Source organism: Cheilinus undulatus, linkage group 4 (genome assembly GCF_018320785.1).
Source record: "Cheilinus undulatus linkage group 4, ASM1832078v1, whole genome shotgun sequence".
NCBI lineage: Eukaryota > Metazoa > Chordata > Actinopteri > Labriformes > Labridae > Cheilinus > Cheilinus undulatus.
In genome coordinates, this window is record NC_054868.1 from 32,830,465 (window position 1) to 32,844,527 (window position 14,063).

The window sequence follows — 14,063 nt, forward strand, 5'->3', positions numbered from 1 at the left end:
CCCATTTATGAATGAGCAAATTGTTTATTTTTAAGGCCTGGATGTTCTTCAAACAAAATGTACCTGTAGCTGCTTGTTCTGTTGAAACACCAACGGCTGACACAAATATTTGGTCAGCTTCTCCTGATATAAAATCCCATCAGTTGATGAGTCAGTAGAAGCTCTTCCTGTGCTGTCATTCTTTGATGACTACAAGCATACAGCCCATAAGCAATACTTAAAATGTAAGTGGGTATTTAAATATTGCTATTGATGCTAGATATTAAGGCTGAGCCATTAATCAACATCTTAATTTAAATCACAATTGGCCTTATGCAATTCTCAATTTGTAGTAGGTGTGGTATTTCTTTATCCTGAAATGTGTGTCAAACCAGTTTCATGCATTTTTTTAAGCAAAGATATGCTTTGTGCATTATGCAAGCATGCAAAAAAATCCTACCTCCTTAGTTTTGTATGTTTATCTGAATAATGAGAGAGACATAAAAACAGTCATTCCCCATTGTACAACAATTCAGTCAAATTTGCAATATGAGTCAAAATATTTGCAATAACATATTTTTCAAGCCCTATACATTGGGCAAATAAAGTGAAACTAGTCTGAAAAGACAAGCAAAACTGTAAGACATTTTCCTTTCATTGAACTGTGTCACTCTAGGCTACATGGAGTCTTTAGTTTGAATATTTCAGTCTGCTCAAACTTTTAGAAAAATCATGGTTTTGATCATATTTGAAAACTTTTAAATTGGTTGAGTTTAACCAGTTTAATTAACAGGGAAGATTTGATTGAAAGGGTTTGAGTAAATATGATGCATATTGGGATCTTTTGTTTTAAGGCATAAGACTGAAAATGTTTATAAGAAAGTTTTTGGTAACACTTGATCACTTAAATCTTCATGAAATGAAAAGTTAGACCTTTTTGGATGTTTTTATACCATCACTAAAACTCGCATTAACTTATCTGGCAAAGAAATGGCTATAACTTTAACTACTAAGGATTATTTCTGTGTCTCAACCCCCAACATTATGTTTTCACCCATATAAAAAAAACTGCTCTTCCTTCTGAGATCCTAGGAAAAGTTAGAACTTTTTCTTGGCAGTCCCTTAACCGTTTTCTTAATTGCAGTCACTTGTTTTAAGACCTCCCTCCCTTAGCTTCTTGCTGCAGTAATGAGAATAATGATCCTACGGTGGTTAATAAAGCAGGCGCACATGCTTGCAAGCCACAATGCACACACATGTGTGTGTAAAGAAAACACATACCATACCCCCTGCGCCCCCACACAACCCTCTTCCAGTAAATTAGCGGCAGTAAATGAGGCAGCTGACACTTGTGTGCTGTGCAGCCTACAACTCCCAGTGGACACCTGACACGGCCTGCGAAACCCCACACTGAGACAACCTGCACTGTGGCATGCCATGGGGAACACAGGAAAACAGGGAAATATGTGAGCGTGGTGCTATGAAAACACTGGTACTTACTGGCACCCATTCATTCACATTCCTGTAAGACTCTGGACTCACATTTATTCCACTGTAATTGCTATTATGAGGGAAAACAGAGCATTGTGTGAAGGTGAGATTTACACTGTGTCTAAGTGACTTCATGGGTCATTGACAGGAACCCGTGGTGTGCTGTTTACACAATAGGTGGGGCACACTCTGGTCAACTGAAATGTCTTGTTAGTGTTAAGCTGAGAAGCTACATGGACCTCCCATACTTTTCCATTAGTCAAGTCCACTCTTTACATGAGATGTGGACATGCAGCTTGTTTTTAGAAATGCAGAAAGTTATGGATTTTCTTTATTTTTCCAGCACCACTGTGCCACAATTTAAGTAAACATTTCACTGGAATTGATCCACACATAAACTCAGTGCTATGTGAATATCAAATAATTATCATACTTATATGTGTTTCAACAAAGCAAGTACGAGGAGTTTTTAGGTAGTTGAGAAACAGACTGAAATAAATACTGATACCTCTAAATGTCCTTTAGAAGTAAACAAGACCATAAGAGAAAGGCCTTCTTTTTTTTTTTTTAAATGCCTGAAATTGCTGCTGCCGACTCGGAGTCAGATAAGTTTTGAACAACTCAGTGCCTAAGATTTTCCACTACCAGTTTATTAACATTAAAATAAAGCAAGATGCCATTTTTATTTAATCATCTCTGACACAGAAGTTGTTGTATAAAAGAAGAGAAATAGGTTAAACAAATTCAATAACTTTTGAACCATGTATCGTAGCCACTTCTTTTTCCTCTGGAAAGCTTCTGTTTTGCCATTCTAATAATGCTATTAATGCCCTTTCAGTGCATTCTAAGGTTTTTCTAGTAAGCCTGGAACTAAGGTGACTTTCCAGGTCATTCAAAGATTAAATCCGCACCAGTAACTCCCGCATTAAACGTGGTTTTATCCATTTTTTGGCCCCTCCCACCACTAGTGGCTAATGCTGTCTGCCATATCGTTTCATCACTGTGACAACCAATCACAGGCTGTTTCGCTGTCGTGCATGTCTTAACTCTCAGAGCTATTCAGGAGTAGCTCAAACTTGAGAGACAGAGAAGCTGTAATGTGGCTCTCTGTGTCACTGCAGACAGGAACTGCTTTGAAAAATGGTAGAAATTCAGCCAGTTCAAAGGAGGGCAGAGACTATCTTTGTAAATATGTGAATATTTTGAGGACTTGTTGTCACAGATAAATTCTTTTTTCACTTTTTGGTCCCCAAGATATGGAGGAACAAGTTTGTGCAAAAGAGTCAGCCATTATTGTTATACACATAAGAATCCTTGAGTTTTAATTTCCATTTCATTTTTTCTTCTGTCTTTACAGTCCCATAAGTTTTTCAAAAGTCTAGTGGCATTACTGCAGCACACATTTTCTTAAACCCCAGGTTGTCCTGACAAAAAAAGAATGACTGTGTACAAAGGGGTTAATGCTTCACAAGCTTTTCAAGACAAAAAGTTCAGGTGAGACAAAACTGTAAAAAAATAGTTAAGGGCTCAGAGGGTTAAGAGAGAAACACACTACCTACGCCTATGCTGGAACAAGACCGCAAGAGGAAGCATCAAGAGCAGCACAAGTTCTTCACAGGACTTTTTACTTGCAGCAAGCATTGATTGGTCTGCTGTGTAGCACAAGAGACTGCCAGTCTGAGTAATGTCTACAGGTACATTGTGTGTACCATAGTGTGAGCTATAGCTATGCCTGCAGACAATGATACAACTAGCAAAACGTACTTGCCTGCATCAGAAAATATCAGACATGCATTTCCTCCTCCGTGTCTCTCAGTGGCCAACAATTCAAAAAATTCCCCCATCCTCTGCTGATTTTGCAGCTGTACTTCCTATGTCCTCTAAGTCTCCTCTTTTTTCTTCATGGCAATATTTGCTGCTAACCAGCTGCTGCTTTATCAGCTCCAAGTTTCCATTTCTATGGTTTTCTGTACACAAACAAGCAGGATATGTGGTGGTGGGACTGGAACTGGTAACCGACAGAAAAACACACCAATGCACAAGGATGTATTCCTCACAATGGTCACAGCTGCTTACAATGTAAGTGCAGAAGGACTGTATTAACAAGGCCAGTAAGTCAGTTAGCTTAATCAATCCTGATTACAACATTGACATTTAAAGATGCCAAAATGTGATTTTTTTATGCATAGGCTAAAAACATTCAATCAACTATGCAAATGTAATTTTAACCTTGTAAAGCAGATTTTGTTAAGGGCTACTTTTAGATGTGGATTGTTACACATGAAGAGCTGCTGAATGGTTATAGGGGAGTATAGCAATGCTTAGTTTTTCTTTGCATTTAAATGTTTGACAAAATGATAAGGAATTAGCTTTATTTTCAGATACACTCATGCTAACAATTTAATTGAAATGGAAATGGAAATAAAATAAATGAAAATTTTAATCAAACCCTGCTTTTAAAGGTGAATGGGAAGAAAAAATAAAGTGTAGAAAACTCACTGCATCTAACACCTCATGCAGCAAAAACACTTTATATGCATCTAACTGAAATTGATTCGAATGCAAAAGGCAGTTTTTTGTTGTCTTGACTAAGCCTTACACTATATGCAGTGTCTGCACACAGGGGAATTCAGCCTGGACTCTCGTGGCTGAAAAAGCAGAGCTAATAATTCTGGAGTACAACAGCTGAAACAACAGTGAATGTATAAATCTAGCTCTGATTTCACCTTACTGTTGTTGTTCTGTTTGTGCCGGTGATTTAGTGACACAAAAGTGAGTGGGAGACTTTGGCTGTGGCTTCTCTCACGTGTTATTTGTAGGTCATTAATCAGCAATAAATCATAAAGTTGTTCCTTCCCAGGGGGGAATTTTACCCTCTTTATGTCTGAAACATGACCAAAGAAGTGATTTAATGCTGTTTTTGCCCACCCATAATGCACAAGTGTCTGTTAACACACTTAAATATGCAAACACATATACATGCTCAGCAGATGCACTGGGAGGGATGAACTTGTTTGAATTACAGATAAAGTTTGTAAGCACAGACAGCTCACCCGGGGGTTTCTGAACAATCCAAGTGAGACAGATTGGGACCAAGACAACACTTTATCCAGCGTTAATCAGCCAACATGTTCGAAAAACAAACTCATGTATGAACGCAGCCTTTGTGTTCTCTCCCACCAGACAGTGTCACGCTTTTGATGGTTTGTCATAAAAACCCAAGAGCCCCTGTGATATTTGAGAGGCCAGCATTTATATTTTTATTTGTTTTTTGTACAGCACTGCCTCCAAGTCTGAATGTGTTCAAGTACAGATAAATGATAATGAAACTAGCACTCTCAGCTTTTAATCCATTATCACCCACAGAGGGAGAATTAAAAGAGAAATACAAGCTACAGATCTTAATATTAATCAGTTTCTACCATTTTGTGGGACTTATTTCAGAAACAATAGAAATTCCATCGGAATTAATTTGATCTGCAGGTCTTTAAACAGTTTGCACAGTGAGAAGAATATATAAATCATAATGCTGAGTAAAAGAGATATTAGCACACCTTTAACTCACATAATTTTGCAGCTTAAGATAAACCTTTATAAGGTTTATAAGCAGAGGATTATGTATTCATAGCTTAGGTGGGAACAGAAAAGAAAGGAAAGGAGAGACAAACTATTGGATTCTGTCTAGATCTTTGCTTGTGTTGTACTTAACTCTCAGATGTACGTAGCTTTAGACAAAAATGTCTGCTAAGTTACATTGTGACATTTTATGGAAAGTATGAAGTACTAAATTGATAACAAAGGAAATGTCTTCATCCTTTTCTGCATCCCTACTGTGTACCCTAGTGTGCAAAGTATTGAGGTCAAATATCTCCCTAAGGAAAAAAAACAAAGTATCGATCCGTCTGGGTAACATGTTTCATCTCTTCTGATTTAAACTAGGGCTGTCAAAATTGATGCGTTAATGTGCATTAATCCATCATCATGATTAATCTGCTTAAAAATTTTAACACAATTAACCCATCTGCAGGGCAGAATGACTCAAAATCCCTGAAATGTCTCTGGCAATGCATTTCAGGCAGTTTATTCAAGTAGGGTTACTGTCGAGCATGCTGCTGCACATGCGCAAATGGGCCGTTGATCCGGTAGTGACCAACAACTTGATATGGAAGACGCTAAACAGTACATTGGCCCTCTGGATGGGAAATTTGAGTCCAAAACAAAACAAGACAGAACAGTCGATTGACATAAAGTATTATGCACATTCTGCAGGAAGGAATTTTCTTTTCACCGAAGCACTTCCAGCTTAAAATACCACATTAACGCGAAGCATACGTTCGTCGGGGGATTCTGCAAGCACTTTGGCTAACGTGTCGCCAAGCTTGGACTTTAAGATATGCCTGAGTAAAATGTGACCAAAATCATTATTTACAGAGCTTCATTTTATTTTTCATTCTATTTGTTTAATTTTTATTCAGGGGAAAAATTACCGCTGCCTCAGGTTATGTTCAAATATAGCACTGTTGTTGTGTTTTTATGCACTTTTTGATGTGCTTTTCGTGCTTTTGTCATGTTGCTAGATTTAAAAGGGAGACTATGAATAAAAGTGAATATTTTTCATTAAATTGATCTGTATTGTTTTGAAATTTGACATTACCAGCTGCTTATTGGGTGCCAAACATGTCTGGCCCAACTACACTGTTTGATTTAAAAATTTTACCCAGTTGAATTTTTAATTGAATAGCCCTGGCATGTATATTCCCTTCTTTCTTGAGACTGTTTGCTAATGCAAAATGAAATGCGATTAATATAGATAAAAAAATGAATGATATTTAATCATGATTAATTGAAATTAATCCAGAGCGACCCTGTGAATAATCTAATTAAAAATTTTAATCGTTTGACAGCACTAGTTTAAACCTTTCAAATCTTAACATACAAAACTGCATGAATGTGTGATTCTTGATTGTATATTTTTTCGATCTCTTTCAATTTAAAATAAACAGATTTTCTTTTTTGGCGTAACTGTTAAGCCATTAAAGCAAATGTTTTAGAAAAGGGGCCCAATTGACAAAAGTATGGAGAACTGGCAGGATTAGACAGCAAGGCACAGGGTTGAGATGGACTGACCTAAAGAAAAAGTGTGCTGTGGTCTAATGAGTCTATTTTTTTTTTTTTAATTAATAGCAGCTGAGTCCTCCAGGCTAAAGAGGAAAGGGACCATCTAGATTGTAGTCAATGCAACGTTCCAAAGCCAGCATCTGTGATGGTGCAGGGCAGGGCTATTCAATTACAAATTCAACTGGGCCGAATTTTAAAATCAAGAAATGTAGACGCTTGAATAAAAATAAAATGAATAGAATAGGAAAAAATAAAATGAAATTTTATAAATAATATTTTTGGTCACATCTTACCCAGGCATATCTTAAAGTGCATGAAAACTAAATTTGGACATGTTTTATACTCTGTATTTTGGGGCGACTTCTGTCAGCACCGCCAGCCATGCTTCAAAACAATGCAGTGCAATGTAGGTAGACTTTTGCTATGCAGAGTGTTGCATTCACTGTCTGAAATACTGTGGGAATTAATAAAAGCTTTGTTGCCCTCTGCATCTCTGGAATGACCACAGGCTGGGCCACTAGGGGGTTGGTTCTAACCTTTTTGTAATTAATGACATAAAGAAGTACAACTTACAGTGTTAATATGACATGAGCACTCTAGTAGTAAAAAATGATACACTGACAGTAAATTTCTAACATAACATTCTAACATAACACTGGTTAATGTTAATAGGTGTCAATTTTAACTCCAAAAAGAGTCAATAATGACACTTAAATAGTGTTAAAGTACCAACACTCCAAATAGAGTCGAATTAACATTCTGTGGTGTGGGCCCATGTACATGTCAGTGTTAACTCTGACAGTGTTAATTTGAGTATGCAGGTCTTGTTTTATATTTCAATGCAGAAGATGTCATTTTCAGCAACATCTCTTTTAATTTTAGCAAGACACTGTCAGGCAAGAATGGTAAATAATTCCACTGTCAATACTTCAACAATTAGTGTATTCAGTCCATAGGCAGAGTGTGATGCTTAAAGGGATACTGATAACGTATAATTATGTAACATTATGACACATGAAGCAAATACTCTGAACTATTTCTTGAGTAAACCACTGGGCGGAGTGACACAGTGCAGCAGCCATGTCTGGAGTGTAGTTCCGGCTTTGCATTTAGCTTTAAAACATCTCCGTCTCGTAATGTTCCATGATTATTTCATAGCGTGGTGAATGTGCAGGTCAGAACTTGTCCACGAGAGCGTTTTGGAGTTGTTGGATTGTGTATTCGATGAGTTTGATGAGGGAAAGCCGGAATACCGTCTGCTTACATTGAGATGGCACAGCAGCTCTGAACTCGGCAGCGCCGATCTAAAAATAGCTTGCACCGACAACTCAAGGTAACGAACCTATTACTAAGACTATAGGAATTATGGCAATGGGCGAATTTGCCAAAAGGTTGAAGTATCCCTTTTAAGAAAAGAGGATCTAGTGCAGTGGTTAAACAAGCTCTTGTCCCAAGGTCCAAATTTAGGAAGTGTGTCTCTGGGGGAGAAAAAAAAAAACACAATATTTTATCAGTTCAGACATTCAGTATCTTGTCTCTGTGGTATATTCAATTGAATACAGGTTGAAACTGTTCTGTTTTTTTCACAACTTATACAATATCCCCAACTTTTTTGAATGTCTAGCTGAAGATAGAGATTATAAAGCAACTAAATTGAATCACTCTGTCTACCTGTTTTTTTTACATTGGGAGTCCGAAACAGTGATGTGATAAAGCTCTTTTGCCATTTTTCTTCTAAACTTCTAAATTGAATGTGCACTTCTGTCCTGGCATGATGTCCTAGTATGTGATTCTACTTTGAGTTATTGAGTTGCAGAGGCAAGAAGAGCAAGAGAGGTAAACAAACAGTGGGAGCTTGAATTTCCCTCATACTCAGACTTGCACATACAAACTGTTCCACTCTGCCTGTTCTCATATTTCACAGAGACACAGTTTTACTTCCACCTGTGCCTGCTCTACAGCAGAATGACTTCCTCCCTACCATCACCTCTTTGCATTTTAAATTGTGGACAAGGTGAAGCAGGAGTGTCAAGCTGATGATGGAAAAATGTGTATTTAACTTGCATGCAGTTGCAAATTTCTACGAGAATGGGGACCTTCCCTTTTAGTTCACCTGCATTCATTAGTGCGTAAAGGCAAAACATCCTGATGCCTGTGTTATTTATGTTCTATGCTGTCATGCCCATTATGGCTCTTTTGCTTTAGGAATGCTGGCAAGCACAGTCAGATCACAAACCAGGGAAGCATTCTGTCTCTGTAAGTTCAGTGTAAAAGAAAGAGTACAGCCAGTGTAATGACGGGGCTTCATTGTGGAAGTAATGCAGGATCTATTTAAACAGATGCTATTGTGAGGTTACCAGGAGAAACCTCTTTACAGCTAGCTGAAAACTAGTCTGCATGCTTTTTGATGGCAGATTAAAAGACAAGATGTTATGTTTGTATGGAATTTATAAACTCACAAGCATGGGGGGATAGTTTCATTATGTTTTGACTAAATCCAAGCTAGCTGATTCACCCTGGTCCTGGCCTCTGAACTAAAGTCAACAAGAGGCTGCTTCTGAGTCTGTCTTTGAAAGTAACTGTTGGCAAAGAAATAGAAATTTAAAAATGTCCCTAAATGTTCTTTATGGTAATAATTGGTGTGGTTTTGGCAGTGATTAGTCTGTTGTGTGGTGCCAAACAGTAAACAAGCTTTAAAGTATTCACTGCAGGACAAAGCAGCAAAAACACTTATTAGGCCTGAGGGGAAAAATCTACACAGAGGAGGAGGAATTTAAATTCAATTAAAATAGCTGGAGGAAAAGTAGGTATTTAAAAGCTCTGCACATAGCAGCCAATGTGAACAAAGTGGGCAAATTGTACCTGGTCCTGCTTGCCCCGTCTGATCTCTTCCAGGGGAGTGTGGATTAAAACGGGTCAGGGCGTGGAGGTCAGCCAAGGAACAAAGAGGTCAAAAGTCAGTCGCAAAAGAGACCTCTGCATTCCAACTAACTGCTGCCCACCACACTCACAAAAACAGACACTTTATTACCAATGAAATGACAAACACTGCTCTATTTTTAACAGAAAGCCCTGCTGTGACATAATGCTTTTAAAAACCCACAACAATGCCAAAGAAGGAAATAAAACGTCCCCTGAACGTTGAGAATCTGCAACGTCAAAAAAATGTGATTTTTATCAGTAAAGTGTGTGAGGGTTGGATCAACACTAAAGCAGAAGATAATGTGCTGCATGTTTAGACTTTTAATCCATGCAATATTAGATCAGAAATCTCTGTTGGCCTTCTTTAATCTGTTCAGAATGTTTATCAGGATGTCAGAAAAAATATGCATATATTTTAGAAAGCATTTCCTATCTTCCAGTAGAAACCAAAAATATACAAACACACAGGAAATGCTTTCTAAAATATATGCATATTTTTCTAATGTTTTTTCCACATTAGATTTAGTTAATACTCACTAGTCATCTTTGCTGTCACACCTATGGGCCAGCTGAGATTAGAGATTTGGACTTTAATGTGACAAATAACCCAAATTTATGAGTGGCAGGACTGTATTGCATTCATTTCCACGGCAATGTTAATGGAGAACATCATGAATATTCTTCAGAAATTTTATTGTGCTATGGATTTATGGCTTCTACAAAAGAAATAAGATTGTTCTCTATAATAGATTACACAATAATAAGAACAAACAAAAAGTGTTAAAGGGAAAATAAATAAAGCCAAGATGAACTTTGGTATTTAATGATTAGTTATAGGAATGACTTAATTCATTTTTAACATTTAAAATATGGTGTTCGAAGTATTTTTGTATAATATTTTGTTCTTTTTCATAAGAAACTATAAATTTACATGTTTGTCTGTAAACATTATTGCTATGGAGTCTTTTATTTTGTAGGAAGGACACTGATATGAAACACTTAACAGACTTTTGAACATCTTCATATACCAGAGCTCCATGTTTGTACTTCACCATCTTCATCTCATCTGAGCTGAAAACTTTGTTTGTCCTGTATTTTGATTGTGTGTGGATTATAGACTGTAAAGTTCTTAAACAAGTAAAACGGCAATAAAAATGGAGTGATGGCATGTAAAACTAGAAAAGCACTCAGAGAGCGCAGACCTCTGCCATTAGCCCTATCTCCCAATAGTGAAGGGTCCTTTAAAAACATTCCTGATCCGGATCACTCCCAAAATCGAATTCGCCGATTACTCCCTCCCCGGTGGGGTGGAGACACGGTGAGGCAAAGCATTGGCTTCGCTACGTGTGGAAGTCATGGCAGAGGGTGAATATTCCTCTATTCCTCCCGGCATTGTAAGTATTCTCACTACAATTTGCTGTCTTTCTCTCTGTTACGCTTCGACTTGTCTCCTTGACCGTGCGTGGACCGGGCGTGTGTCTTTCAAACTCTATAAACTCCAAAACTTTGAATAAGTTACTCAGATCCGCCATCTCCTAGTGTCAAGTGGTAACAGCGCAGACCTACGCCATTAGCCCTATCTCCAAATAGTACAGAATCCTTTAAAAAAATTCTTGGATCCAGACGGGGTTCCGGATCAGTCCCAAAATCTAATCAGTTCTTCTTTATGCTGTTTCTGACATTTCCTGAAAATTTCATGAAAATCCGTCCATGACTCTTTGAGTGATGTTGCTAACAAACCAACAAACGAACAAACAAACGAACAAACAAACCTACCCGATCACATAACCTTGAACCTTCGGGGCGATAAAAATTAGAAACATTACCTTCTTGAAACTTGCCTAACAATAATTCCCCCTTTTGTCCTCCACATCTCTTCCAAAAATGCATTGCTGCATCCTTCATTGGGCAGATTATAAATTGTGAAGTCTTTGGATTGATAAAGCCCACAAAAACACAGTTAGGGCATGTAAAGAGATTAGAGGACATAGATGAGGCTTTTGCCTGACACTTTCTAAATGGATATGTACAATTCTCACCTGTTTTTACACCAATTTTCTCGAAAAATGCTTTGTTAAGTGCACCAGTTGGTTGAGCAGGCACCCATATGAGGCTGGAGCCCTTGATGTATCAGTAGGAATGATTCCTGATCATGGCATGGTTTGGTACATCTCTTTTCCCACTCCCTCTCCCCATATTTCCTGTCTCTCTTCACCTGTCTTATCATAATAAGGGAAAAGGCCAAACGAAATCTTTAGATAGAAAAATCTCTCTTTGTTAAATCTCTATATGGTTATTGTTGGGAAGTATAAAACAGATGTTTAATCCATGCAACTATAGATAACCTTGACAAGTGCTAATTTAACACATGTACTTTTTCCCATCTCTTTTCCAGAGCACCTCCACCGGTCCTGACAACACAAAAGCTGGTGAGTAGTCTTCATTTTCTAATTTATTAGGGCTGCACAGTATTGGTCAGAAAATGAAACTTCTATACCTTTTCTTTCTGAAAACTATACTACAATATAAAAGTTAAAGGAATTATACAAATTAATGCAGTGGATTTATGTTGGCTTGAATGGGGTAGTTAACATCTTAATCATACAGTCAAAATGTATCTTTACTTTTTACTTTTGGCCTGATGTCAGCAATATCCTTGCTGAGAAAGCATTATATGCTTCTCCAAGGACTTTATCTATATACTTTTTGTGTTATATCCAAACTTTTGCATCATGTTTATATTGCAATAATGATAAAAGTATGATTTTTTTGTGCAGTCCTCCTTGATAAGTTTGCACTTGATAAAAAGGATGTCTCTGGTTGATCTGCTCTGCGTCTGCTTTGGTGTCATGTAAACATTTTCTGTTGTCCAACATTTAATTGATGGCTTAGTCTGGTGTCCACACATAAGAGAGGAAAGTGGTGGGGTTTCAGTGGAGGGGGAAGAGGACAGGCTCTGGTTCTGTGATACACTGGATGAGAGTGGAGATAAGATCCTAGACTCATCTACTAAACCATCAAACCCTGTTGCCTCTCTCAGATAAGACAGACAGGGAGTCTGATGCCGAAAAACGTGTATCTGCATTTTGCTCATGTTTTCTACATTGTATTCCCAATAAATCCTCCAGTTGTAAAATTTTAAAATACTAACTAAATGGATAAAATACAGAGAAATTAACAACTATCTGAGTATCCCTCTTGCTCAAGAGCATTTTTGTAAATTGACTCATATCATACTCACGCCTCCCACCTGATGAACAACCGTGACCGTATTCAGATGTTATGTCATTCTTTTGCAAGGCGTGCTGGCGTGCATCCACTTAATTAAGAATCGATCTTCAGAAGAAACACAATCTCTGGTGACTGCCCCTTTCACTCTGGCTCCGACCTCTCCGTCAGCAGTCTGCCAGTTAATGCACGGGGTCATCAGGAAACCACGGACGGACAGACCCACTTTCAGACAGCCGGCAGGAGAGCAGTGTTCATTAAACACCCCCCTGTGTCGTCAGCCTGCCAGTAAACAATACCAGAGTGGTGGCTGGACGTGGGGACGAGGCTTTCATATTGTCCCCTGCTGTCTCTGAACCCTCTGGGAGTCCCCACTCACTCTTGCTCTGTCTCTCCCTCCAATTACCGCCACTTGCTGAAAACCTTTCATGGGAAATGTGCAAGAAGCATTCTTTAAGTTTGTTCTTGTGTGCATACATAAGGAAAGCCTTCTTGGCACACTACACATTTTTTCAAGAAGGCTGGGGCTTAGAAAAAAACATCCAGTGCCGACTTCAAAGGGGTCAAGTATTCTTGATCATTTTTCTTCATTTAATCAGTGCGACTTCCTGCAAGCAAGTTATGTAACCTCCATATCTGGGCCTGCGTGATGGAACCCAGGACACTGAATGAGGGGGCTGCAGGGGTATGATGGGAGCTGGCCGAGTTTTGGGGGGACTTGATGGAGAACAAAGCCCAGTGTTCATTGTGACACTTCAAAGCCCCTTTCTGTATCTCCACCATTGAAGCCCCTGGGAATGACACATTTGTGACAGTGTTACATCACATGCCATGCCCTAAAGGCTCCTGCTGTGAAAGACAGCTCATTCATGGTTAATTTTACTGTCTCTGTGACAACAGAAGCACACCACTGATCAACAGAAAGTTTCAACAGTGCATGCTCTGATGACCTCCATGCAGCACCGGGTGTGTCTCGCTGAGTGGTCAGTGTCACAGCTTTCCTGTTCACAAAGAGGATGTGTTCAAATTCAGCGGCTAAGTCTCACAACCTGGTGTTTAGAAGTGTTCTTGATGGGACTCCTGAGACGCTGTATACCCTAGCATGAGCTTTATGTGGGTCTGTAAAGGGCTAGTGCACTGGAATGGCTCATACTACATGCCATCAGGATGATAAGGAAGGTCACGCATCGAATTTGCATGACCAGCCTTATCTTCATTTAGGCATGGGGTGGGAGACGATCCATGGGATGTGATGAAAGACATGGAATTTGTTTTTGAAATCTAACTCAATCAACACCATATGGAGCATAAAGAAAGCTCAGAAG

General features: G+C 38.5%; 1 protein-coding gene across 1 annotated transcript in view; it reads left to right on the forward strand.

Moving 5' to 3' along the window:
* dlc1 (DLC1 Rho GTPase activating protein) overlaps positions 1-14,063 on the forward strand; it is a 112,425-nt gene that overhangs the window by 20,352 nt on the left and 78,010 nt on the right. The window contains exon 5 of the mRNA XM_041784896.1: positions 11,906-11,939. Coding sequence (XP_041640830.1) covers positions 11,906-11,939 — 34 coding nt within the window. The remainder of the gene's footprint in view (positions 1-11,905; positions 11,940-14,063) is intronic.